This window comes from Oncorhynchus kisutch, linkage group LG3 (genome assembly GCF_002021735.2).
Source record: "Oncorhynchus kisutch isolate 150728-3 linkage group LG3, Okis_V2, whole genome shotgun sequence".
Taxonomy (NCBI): Eukaryota; Metazoa; Chordata; class Actinopteri; order Salmoniformes; family Salmonidae; genus Oncorhynchus; species Oncorhynchus kisutch.
The window spans coordinates 11,624,033-11,636,462 of NC_034176.2; the positions used below are offsets into that span (position 1 = coordinate 11,624,033).

At 41.7% G+C, this 12,430-nt stretch overlaps 1 protein-coding gene across 1 annotated transcript in view; it reads left to right on the top strand.

Annotated features, from left to right (window-relative positions):
* Positions 1-200: 200 nt before the first annotated feature.
* commd10 (COMM domain containing 10) overlaps positions 201-12,430 on the top strand; it is a 40,683-nt gene continuing 28,453 nt past the window's right edge. Inside the window, exons 1-5 of the mRNA XM_020467588.2 lie at positions 201-563; positions 912-1,002; positions 1,362-1,472; positions 6,884-7,039; positions 8,450-8,560. Coding sequence (XP_020323177.1) covers positions 535-563; positions 912-1,002; positions 1,362-1,472; positions 6,884-7,039; positions 8,450-8,560 — 498 coding nt within the window. The 5' untranslated portion in view covers positions 201-534. The remainder of the gene's footprint in view (positions 564-911; positions 1,003-1,361; positions 1,473-6,883; positions 7,040-8,449; positions 8,561-12,430) is intronic.

Sequence of the window (12,430 nt, forward strand, 5' to 3'; positions counted from 1 at the left end):
AATTTTATTTGATCCCATGATTACATTTGGAAGTGGTTGGTGCGCCATGCTACTAGATGACGCAATACGCCATCATAAAATATATTCGTGGCCAGTACTTGACTAAACTACAATGCCATTGATAATTGATTCACAATTTACTGCGATACAGAACAAAAGTAATGCACAAATATACGACAGTATGTGCAGTTCGGCCATCAAGCAGTTCGTATGATAGCACGTGATTGCTTTAGGCCAAGTCTTGCGCAGCTTTTATGCAGAAAAGTCATTTTTATTAAATTTAATTCTCAGTTCATAAGCAAACCAGTAATATATATACCTTATTGTTAATTATAAAAGCATAGATTACAATGTTCTATTAAATTGATTTGGTATTTGTGTGTAATAAAGGGGTTTAGTGAATGAACACGCTGAGTGCCCAATGTAGATGGTCGCGTTTCACAACAGGAAGAGAAAATAAGGATTCCTGCTGTTGCATTTTGTAGTGACAGATTTAAACGAATAATATATTTGTTCAACATACAGAAGACCGTGATGGCTGCCATAATCACCGAAACACAAAGGTAGGCATTTAGTGTCCGTTTATTCTACTTCAAGGGAACATGTTTTCTAACTGAAACGTTAAGCTAGCCCTGCTAGCTAGTAAGCTAGCTAGGTAAATATAAGTCAAAGTCATCTTGCTTGTCAATCTTTATGAAATTGGCCGAGGGTCTCACTCTATAGCAATATGTACATTAGAAAGAGGTCATGTTACAGCCATAAGAATCAGACTTTCGTAAATTTTTATTCAGTACGAGCGTAAAGTCGGAATTTTTAGGCTAGTCCTCCTCATCCATTCATGAGAGCAGTTTCATCTATGTCTGTTAGCTAATTGTGCTCCACACAATCTGACGTTGTTATTCAATCCACAGCATAAAAGAAGCAGTAACTTCCATCAACACAATTGAACTGAATAAATTCTCCAGACTACTTTCACGAATTCTGCAGAAACTTCACCTGAAGGTAGGTGTCTCGAGGGAGCAAGTCAGCTGGCGTATAATTAGCATAACATAGACATATGCTCCAAAATACTCTTGCCTGGTCTCTCTTGCTAACTCCATTGCTGTCATTGTCCAACCTGACAATTCTTTACGGCTTAGTTGGTGAGAAAGAAGAAACCGACTGGCACCCAGGCTACACAAACTCTGTATCATGCATGCTAAGCCTCACTTGTTTATTTTTTTAAATGGTGCAAGTGGCACTGGTGTTTTCTAATGCCGTCAAACATCAGGCTTTAGTCATGATACTACTGCAGCCCACTTGAATACATTTTTCCAGTACATGTGTTTACAAAGAATGATGAAGTTAATTGTGTCCCTCAGGAAGAGCGCACATTCAGTGAGGAGGAAGAACAGAAACTGCAGAGTGCTTTGTCATTGGACAAGCAGGATCTCAGTCTGGTGCTGGATACAACTGCCTTCATTCTAGAACAGGTAAGTAGGCCTTGATGTTCGCCTCAACTCTAGCTACACTAAATAACCTTACGTATGTGCACACCTGCTTGTCAAACATCTTATTCCAAAAATAATGGGCATTAAAATGGAGTTGGTCCCCCCCCCCCCTTTGCTGCTATAAAAACCTCCACTGTTCTGTGAAGGCTTTCCACTAGATGTTGGAACATTGCTGCAGGGACTTGCTTCCATTCAGCCACGAGCGTCAGTGAGGTCGGGCACTGATTAGAGATTCGACCGATTAATCGGCATGGCCGATTAGGCTGTCCCCAACCTGTTGCCACAAAGTTGGAAGCACAGAATCGTCTCGTTCTGTGAGCTTATGGGAACATCCACTTTGCAGCTGAGCCTTTGTTGCTTCTAGAAGTTTCCACTTCACAATAACAGCACTTCCAGTTGACCGTGGCAGCTCTAGCAGGGCAGAGATTTGACAAATTTACTTGTTGGAAAGGTGGCATCCTATGACGGTGCCACGTTGAAAGTCTCTGAGCTCTTCAGTACGGGGCGGCAGCGTAGCCTAGTGGTTAGAGCATTGGACTAGTAACCGGAAGGTTGCGTTCTGCCCCTGAACAGGCAGTTAACCCACTGTTCCCAGGCCGTCATTGAAAATAAGAATGTGTTCTTAACTGACTTGCCTGGTTAAATAAAGGTAAAATGTAAAAAAATTAAATTAAAAAAAATTAAAACTGGCCATTCTACTCCCTATGCTAATTTTTTTAACAAATGTCAGCAACGGGTGTGGCTGAAATATCCAAATCCACTAATTTGAAGGTGTGTCCAGAGACTTTTGTATATACAGTGCATTTGGAAATTATTCAGACCCCTCCACATTTTGTTACATTACAGCCTTATTATACAATTTATTAAATCATTTAAAAATAATAATTTCATCAATCTACACACAATACCCCATAATGACAAAACAAAAATAGTTTTTTTTTGTTGAAGTTTTTGCAAATGTATTAAACATAAAAACTGAAATTACATTTCCATAAGCATTCAGACCCTTTACTCAGTACTTTGTTGAAGCACTTTTGGCAGTGAATACAGCCTATTGTCTTCTTGGGTATGACGCTACAAGCTTGGCACACTTGTATTTGGGGAGTTTCTCCCATTCTTCTCTGTAGAACCTCTCAAGCTCTTTTTGGTTGGATGGAGAGCGTCGCTGCACATCTACACTGCCGGTCAAAAGCTTGGGGTCACTTAGAAATGTCTTTGTTTTTCAAAGAAAATCTATTTTTTTGTCCATTGACTTAACATGAAAATGATCAGAAATACAATGTAGACATTGTTAATGTTGTAAATGACTATTGTAGCTGGAAACGGCTGATTTAAATTAAAAAAATGGAATATCTACATAGGCGTACAGAGGCCCATAATCACCAAACATCACTCCTGTGTTCCAATGGCACATTGTTAGCTAGTCCAAGTTTATCATTTTAAAAGGCTAATTGATCATTAGAAAACCCTTTTGCAATTATGTTAGCACAGCTGCAAACTGTTCTGATTAAATAAGCAATAAAACTGGCTTTTAGACTAGTTGAATATCTGAAGCTTCAGTATTTGTGGGTTCGATTACAGGCTCAAAATGGCCAGAAACAAAGAACTTTCTTCTGAAACACGTCAGTCTATTCATGTTCTGAGAAATGAAGACTATTCCATGCGAGAAATAGCCTAGAAACTGAAGATCTCATACAAAGCCGTGTAAAACTCCCTTCACAGAACAGCGCAAACTGGCGCTAACCAGAATAGAAAGAGTGGGCGGCCCCGGTGCACAACTGAGCAGGAGGACAAGTACATTAGAATGTCTAGTTTGAGAAACAGACGCCTCACAAGTCCTTAACTGGCAGCTTCATTAAATAGTATCCGCAAAAGACCAGTCTCAATGTCAACCGTGAATCAAATCAAATCAAATTTATTTATATAGCCCTTCGTACATCAGCTGATATCTCAAAGTGCTGTACAGAAACCCAGCCTAAAACACCAAACAGCAAGCAATGCAGGTGTAGAAGCACCTGTGCACAAGTGAAGAGGCGACTACGGGATGCTGGCCTTCTAGGCAGAGTTCCTCTGTCCAGCGTCTGTGTTCTTTTACCCATCTTAATCTTTTCTTTTTATTGACCAGTCTGAGAGATGGCATTTTCTTCAGAATGCTGGCCTTCTAGGCAGAGTTGCAAAAGAAAATGCCATAGTGGCCAATAAAAATAAAATATTAAGATGGGCAAAAGAACAGACGCTGGACAGAGGAACTCTGCCTAGAAGGCCAGCATCCCATATTCGCTTTTTCACTGTTAACGTTGTGACTGGTGTTTTGCGGATACTATTTAATGAATCTGCCGGACAGCTCTCTTCAGAGCTCTGACTGGGCTCAAGGACATTCAGAGACTTTTCCCGAAGCCACTCCTGTGTTGTCCTGGCTGTTTGCTTAGGGTCGTTGTCCTGTTGGAAGGTGAACCTTTGCCCCAGTCTGAGGTCCTGTGCCTTCTGCAGCAGGAGTCTCCCAGTGGCTTCTGTCTGGCCACTACCATAAAGGCCTGATTGGTGGAGTGCTGCATAGATGGTTGTCTTTCTGGAAGGTTCTCCCATCTCCACAGAGGAACTCTGGAGCTCTGTCAGAGTTACCATAGAGTTCTTGGTCACGTCCCTGACCAAGTCTCTTCTCCCCTAATTTCTCAGTTTTGCCGGGCGGCCAGCTCTATGACGAGTCTTGGTGGTTCCAAATTTCTTCCATTTAAGAATGATGGAGGCTACTGTGTTCTTGGACCTTCAATGCTGCAGATTGTTTTTGGTAACCTTGCCCAGATCTGTGCCTTGACACAATCCTGTCTCGGAGCTCTATGGACAATTCCTTCGACCTCATAGCTTGGTTTTTGCTCTGACATGCACTTCAACTGTGGGACCTTATGAAGACACTTGTGTACCTTTCCAAATCATGTCTAAATCAATTGAGTGGACTCCCATCAAGTTGTAGAAACATCTCAAGGATGATCAATGGAAAGAGGATGCACCTGAGCTCAATTTCGGTTCTTATAGCAAAGGGTCTGAATACTTATGTAAATAAGGTATTTCTGTTTTTTATGTTTAATACATTTGCAAAATAAAATCATATTTCTGTCATTTTGGGGTATTGTGTTTAGATTGTTTAAATAGTTTTTTTCCTCGTCAATTTAAATAATTGAATGAATATAGAATTAGGCTGTAACAAAATATGGAAAAGGGTAAGGGGTCTGAATACTTTCCGAATGCTATTAAATTCATTGTTGCCCAGTTAACCTACCATTTCCAGTCTAGAATGTAGTGTACTGTTGCCCAGTTTGAAGCTGATTTGAGAATTTTTAGGTGTCACATACATCCTTTTTAAAATTGCTCTGTATGACGTTTTCACTGTGCTCAAGTATCCAGAGTATGCACACTGTAACCCTTCTATGATGCTATTGGTGATGATTGTCACAATATAAAATAATTAAGCCTGAAAGAGAACATGCTTTGTTATATTTCTTATTTAACCTTTATTTAACTAGGCAAGTCAGTTAAGAACAAATTATTATTTACAATGACGGCCTACCGGGGAACAGTGGGTCAACTGCCTTGTTCAGGGGAAGAAGGACAGATTTTTATCTTGTCAGCTCGGGGATTCGATCCAGCAACCTTTTGGCTACTGGCCCAAACCTCTAACCACTAGGCTGCCTGCCGCCCCATAACAGTGTATTCACACAAACGCCAGCTGCCAGCCAAATAGCTGACTACTAACAATCTACAGAAGCATTGACTTTCATCAATGCAATTCACCAAGAATTCTGCAGGAAACTTCACCTGATGGTAGGTTTCTCCACTGAGTAATGTGAGTTGAGTTGTCGTGTAGAATTGGTATAACATCTTAATGGTATGGCCACATACTGTACATGTCCCTGTTTTCCTCAGTAAAGCTTGGTTGGATGCTCAGTAGATATCTTCTACCACTCCAGTGTTTAATTGCTTTATTGTAATTACTTCGCCACCATGGCCTATTTATTACCTTAACTCCCTTATCTTACCTCATTTGCACTCACTGTATATCAAAGCTTTTTGTTTTCTTTTCTACTACTGTATTATTGACTGTATGTTTTGTTTATTATATGTGTAACTCTGTGTTGTTGTTTGTGTCGAACTGCTTTGCTTTATCTTGGCCAGGTCGCAGTTGCAAATGAGAACTTTTTCTCTACTAGCCTACCTGGTTAAATAAATGTGATATTAAATAAAAAAATATATAAAAATGTAGACCTAGATTTAGCGTCTAAACATGTATTAAGCGACGGTGAATAAAAAGAAAGTGCCTCGAGTCCTATTACAGATCATCTATCTCTATTACAGATCGTCTATCTCTATTACAGATCGTCTATCTCTATTACAGATCGTCTGTCACTATTACAGATCGTCTGTCACTATTACAGATCGTCTATCTCTATTATAGATCGTCTGTCACTATTACAGATCGTCTGTCACTATTACAGATCGTCTGTCACTATTACAGATCGTCTGTCACTGTTACAGATCGTCTGTCACTATTACAGATCGTCTATCGCTATTACGGATCGTCTATCGCTGTTACATATCGTCTATCACGCTAACAGATCGTCTATCTCAATGCAGGCTGTCTATCACTATTACAGATCATCTATCACTATTCCAGATCGTCTATCACTATTACAGATCGTCTATCACGATTGCAGATCGTCTATCTCAATGCAGGCTGTCTATCACTATTGCAGATTGTCTATCCCAATGCGGGCTGTCTATCACTATTACAGATCGTATATCACTATTACAGATCATCTATCTCTATGCAGGCTGTCTATCACTATTGCAGATCGTATATCACTATTACAGATCGTCTATCTCTATGCAGGCTGTCTATCACTATTACAGATCGTCTATCTCTATGCGGGCTGTCTATCACTATTACAGATCGTCTATCTCAATGCAGGCTAGCTGTCACTATTACAGATCGTCTATCTCTATGCAGGCTGTCTGTCACTATTACAGAACGTCTATCTCTATGCAGGCTGTCTGTCACTATTACAGAACGTCTATCTCTATGCAGGCTGTCTGTCACTATTACAGAACGTCTATCTCTATGCAGGCTGTCTGTCACTATTACAGATCGTATATCACTATTACAGATCGTCTATCTCTATGCAGGCTGTCTGTCACTATTACAGAACGTCTATCTCTATGCAGGCTGTCTATCACTATTACAGATCGTATATCACTATTACAGATCGTCTATCTCTATGCAGGCTGTCTATCACTATTGCAGATCGTCTATTTCTATGCATGCTGTCTATCACTATTACAGATCGTCTATCTCTATGCATGCTGTCTATCACTATTACATATCGTCTATCTCTATGCAGGCTGTCTATCATAATGTGAAGCCTGCATCCCTGAAGCAGCAGCTGGAGAAGATCCATCTTTCCCCAGAGAAGGCGGAGGCCTTCTGCCAGGCCTGGACCGCTGTCTGCCCAGATGTCGTGGAGAAAGTCAGGCAGAGGATTTTTGCTCCCAAAAAGGTGAGAAGAAACCGTGTCAACGGCAGTGCAATAATTCTGCCCCTGCTATGCTGTTTACTCTTTATTTATATCGTACGTACTCAGCGAAATAATGCCACTACTGTAGCTACGAGAAATTACGATCTTGCGTAGTTGCGTCCAGTTACAAATTGCGTCGCTGCACAAGTACGTAGAATGGCTATTTGCGTTATTGCATTGCGTACAACGCAAGGTTTAGGCTTTCCTCTCTCAAGTGGCGAAACAATGAAAGCAGAAAACGTTTGCGCTTTCTTTGTGGCATTAAACCAGTCCAGTTGAGCCAACGTCCCGAGCCATGTTGGCATGGACAGGAAACTGCCAGATCCAACTGATCATTTAAACATAAACAATTATACAAATCTTTGTGTATATTAACACCATAGAATAGAGTCAAAACAGGCAGGTACCATAGTGGTTAGAGCGTTGGGCCAGTAACGGAAAGGTTGCTGGTTCGAATCCCCGAGCTGAAAAGGTACAAATCTGTCGTTCTGCCCCTGAACAAGGCAGTTAACCCACTGTTCCCCGGTAGTCCGTCATTGTAAATAAGAATTTGTTCTTAACTGACTTGCCTGGTTTAAAAAAAACAATTGCCTGTGATGTTGTCATGATAATCTCATCGACAGCAGTCTTCGGGGGTGTCCTAAGTGGTACCTTATTCCCTATATAGTACACCAGCTATAGTCCACTACTTTTGACAGGGAGCATTAGGGAATAGGGTGCCATTTGGGAAGTAGTCTTTAGCATTGTCCCCTTTGGGAGGCTCGAGTGGGTGTGATCACACTTGGTGCTGTGCCGTCCTGGGACCACAAAGAGAGAGCTCCAGGTTTATTATGCCACTCGGCTTCATTAAACACTTATCTCTCCTCTCAGCACACCTAATCTATTTCACTGCTAAGGCAGATTAATGGAGCGTTCTGCCACTTAGCGGTCCCATTGGGCCTCTGCTTTAAATGTGCTTTCACTGCACCATCCAACTGATCAGGGCCCGGTTTCCCCAAAAGCATCTTAAGGTTAAGATCATCGTTAGAACCTTCGTTGAGGCATCGTTTAATCAGAGCCGTTTCCCAAAACCATTGTTACTAAAGTTGCACTTAAATGCTTGTTATTTATCGACTGCCTCAGCTAAGTTTGTCGTTAGGTGCTTTCTTGCCCTTCCACATCACTTTATACAAGATCTCCGCTAAACATAGAATCAAGATTTTGAACGAAGCCTAAATTGCAGCGCTATCGGGAAAAAACGGCCCAGAATTGTTTCTTAAGATTTCTTAAAGCTAGAATCCTTAATGGGTGAAACTGCCAAGTCCGCTGGAGATATTGCATCAACAATGAAGTTACTGCAAACAACGAACACTATTTTAAATGTTTTTATTGTGGTTTCTGTATGGTTGATAGCTGGAACATGTCGGATGGCAGCTCAACCTTCAGATGGCCAAGTCCACCCAAGCCAAGTTGAAGGATCCACATGCAGTGCTGGAGCTCGGTGTCAGAAATGAAGATTCTGAGGTAAATAGCCTACTTCACACTGTTGAACACACACACACACACCTTTGTTACCCACTCAAAACAGAGGGGCTGTTTACTTAGCAGATCTCAGGGGATCCATTCAATCTTCAAAATGGATGCTAATTCTGCATGTGTCCCTCTTGACAATGAAGCAGACCTGAAACCAGACAGCAGGGAGCTTGTTAACAATGGCCTCAAGGGCCAGCTTCCCTTTTAGTCCTGTGGGGTCTGTATCTGTACAGTGTCAGTCGACCATTTATGTGCATCAATGGACAGCATTTGCAGATTTTCATCAGAAAATGGGAACCTAATGGTTCCCTTGGTTGTTATGGTAACAACAGGTTTATCAGGTGTTTGTGTTTATGGTGTTAGTATTCTGTCCCCAGACTGCGATCTCTCTCTCTCACACACTCACTCTCTCTCTCACACACTCACTCTCTCTCACACACACTCTCTCTCTCTCTCTCTCACACGCTCTCACTCTCTTAAAATCAATATACGGGATTTATTGGCATGAGAAACAAATGTTAACATTGCCAAAGTAAGTGAAATGAACAATTAACAGTAAACATGACAATCTCAGAAGTTCCAAAAGAATAAAGGAATTTCAAATGTCATATGTCTATATACAGTGATGTACAAAAGGGAAAATAAATAAACAAATATGGGTTGTATTTACCATGGTGTTTGTTCTTCACTGGTTGCTCTTGTGGCAACAGGTCACAAATCTTACTACTGTGATGGCACAATGGTATTTCACCCAGTCGATATAGGAGTTTCTCAAAATTGGGTTTGTTTTCGAATTCTTTGTGAATCTGTGTAATCTGAGGTAAATATGTGTCTCTAATATGGTCCTATATTAGGCAGGTTAGGGAGTGCAGCTCAGTTTCAACCTCATTTTGTGATCAGAGTGCACATAACCTGTGTTCTCTTGAGAGCCAAGTCTGTCTACGGCGGCCTTTCTCAATAGAAGGGCTATGCTCACTGAGTCTGTACATAGTTAAAGCTTTCCTTAAGTCACAATGGTCAGGTAGTCTACCACGGTGTACTCTCTTTAGGGCCATATAGCATTCTAGTTTGCTAATTTTTTTGTTAATTCTTTCCAGTGTGTCAAGTAATTATCTTTTCTCATGATTTGGTTGAGTCTAATTGTGATGCTCTGTGGGGTCTGTTTGTGTTTGTGAGTCCCAGGACCAGCTTGCTTAGGGGTCTCTTCTCCAGGTTAATCTCTGTAGGTGATGGCTTTGTTATGGAAGGTTTTGGTATTGGCTTCCTTTAGGTGGTTGTAGAATTTAACAGCTCTTTTCTGCATTTTGATAATTAGCAGGTATCGGCCTAATACTGCTCTACATGCATTATTTGGTGTTTTACGTTGTACACAAAGGGATATTTTTTGCAGAATTCTACATGCAGTCTCTTCAATTTGGTGGTTTTCCCATTTTTGGTTGGTGAGTGGACCCCGCACCTCAAAACAAGGAAGTGCAATGGGTTCTAGAACTGATTCAAGTTTTCTTCACCAGATCCTAATTCGTATGTATTATTTTATGTTCCTTTTGATGGCATAGAAGCCCCTTCTTGCCTTGTCTCTCAGCTCGTTCCTAGCTTTGTGGAAAGTTACCTGTGTGGCTGATGTTTAGGCCGAGGTATGTATAGTTTTTTTTGTTTTCTCTAGGGCAGTGGTTCCCAAACTTCTTATAGTCCCGTACCCCTTCAAACATTCAACCTCCAGCTGCATGTACCCCCCTCTAGCACCAGGGTCAGCGCACTCTCAAATGTTGTTTTTGCCATCATTGTAGCCTGCCACACAGACGCTATACAATACATTTATTAAACATAAGAATGAGTGTGTTTTTTCACAATCCGGCTCGTGGGAAGTGACAAAGACCTCTTATCGGACCAGGGCACAAATAATAATAAATAATTGTACTCTTTAATGAACTATCTTACATATAAAACCTTATTTGTTCAATCGAATATTGTGAATAACTCACCATAGGTTAATGAGAAGGGTGTGCTTGAAAGGATGCTCATAACTCTGCAATGTTGGGTTCAAATAAAAAATATTTATATAGCCCTTCTTACATCAGCTGATATCTCAGTGCTGTACAGAAACCTAGCCTAAAACCCCAAACAGCAAGCATTGCAGGTGTAGAAGCACGGTGGCTAGGAAAAAATCCCTAGAAAGGCCAAAACCTAGAGAGGAACCAGGCTATGAGGGGTGGCCAGTCCTCTTCTGGCTGTGCCGGGTGGAGATTATAACAGAACATGGCCAAGATGTTCAAATGTTAATAAATGACCAGCATGGTCAAATAATAATAGAGTAGTTGTCGAGGGTGCAGCAAATCAGCACCTCAGGAGTAAATGTCAGTTGGCTTTTCATAGCCGATCATTAAGAGTATCTCTACCGCTCCTGCTGTCTCTAGAGAGTTGAAAACAGCAGGTCTGGGACAGGTAGCACGTCCGGTGAACAGATCAGGGTGGGGGGGGGCTAACCCAGACAGGAAGATCACATCAGTGTATTGGAGAGTTTGTCACACATAGTCTGTGCCTGTATTTAGTTTTCATGCTAGTGAGGGCTGAGAATCCACTCTCACATAGGTACATGGTTGCAAAGGGCATCAGTGTCTTAACAGCAGAATTTACAAAGGCAGGATACTCTGAGCGCAGCCCAATCCAGAAATCTGGCAGAGGCTTTTGATTAAATTCAATTTTCACAGAACTTCTTGTTGCAATTTCTATGAGGCTCTCTTGTTCAGATATTGGTAAGTGGACTGGAGGCAGAGCATTAAAGGGATAACGAATCCAGTTGTTTGTGTCATCTGTTTCGGGTGCACTTGTGCCGAATACAACAAGTAGACCTTACAGTGAAATGCTTACTTACAGGCTCTAACCAATAGTGCAAAAAAAGGTATTAGGTGAACAATAGGTAAGTAAAGAAATAAAAACAACAGTAGAAAGACATTGGAAAAACAGTAGCAAGGCTATAGAAGTAGCGAGGCTACATACAGACACTGGTTAGTCGGGCTGATTGAGGTAGTATGTACATGTAGATATGGTTAGTGACAATGCATATATGATGAACATAGAGCAGTAGTGTAAAAGAGGGGTTGGCGGGTGGTGGGTGGCGCGACACAATGCAGATAGCCCGGTTAGCCAATGTGTGGGAGCACTGGTTGGTCGGACCAATTGAGGTAGCATGTACATGAATGTATAGTTTAAACGACTATGCATATATGATACACAGAGTAGCAGCAGCATAAAAAGAGGGGTTGGGGGGGCCCACAATGCAGATAGTCCGGATAGTCCATTTGATTACCTATTCAGGAGTCTTCTGGCTTGGGGGTAAAAACTGTTGAGAAGCCTTTTTGTCCTAGACTTGGGACTCCGGTACCGCCTTGCCATGCGGTAGTAGAAAGAACAGTCTATGACTGGGGTGGCTGGGGTATTTGACAATTTTTAGGGCCTTCCTTTGACACCGCCTGGTGTAGAGGTCCTGGATGGCAGGAAGCTTTGCCGTACACACTACCCTCTGTAATGCCTTGCGGTCAGAGGTCGAGCAATTGCCGTACCAGGCAGTGATGCAACAAGTCAGGATGCTCTCGATGGTGCAGCTGTAGAACCTTTTGAGGATCTCAGGACCCATGCCAAATCTTTTTAGTTTCCTGAGGGGGAATAGGCTTTGTCGTGCCCTCTTCACGACTGTCTTGGTGTGTTTGGGCTATTCTAGTTTGTTGTTGATGTGGACACCAAGGAACTTGAAGCTCTCAACCTACTCCACTACAGCCCCGTCGATGAGAATGGGGGTGTGCTCGGTCCTCCTTTTCCTGTAGTCCACAATCATCTCCTTAGTATTGGTTACGTTGAGGGATG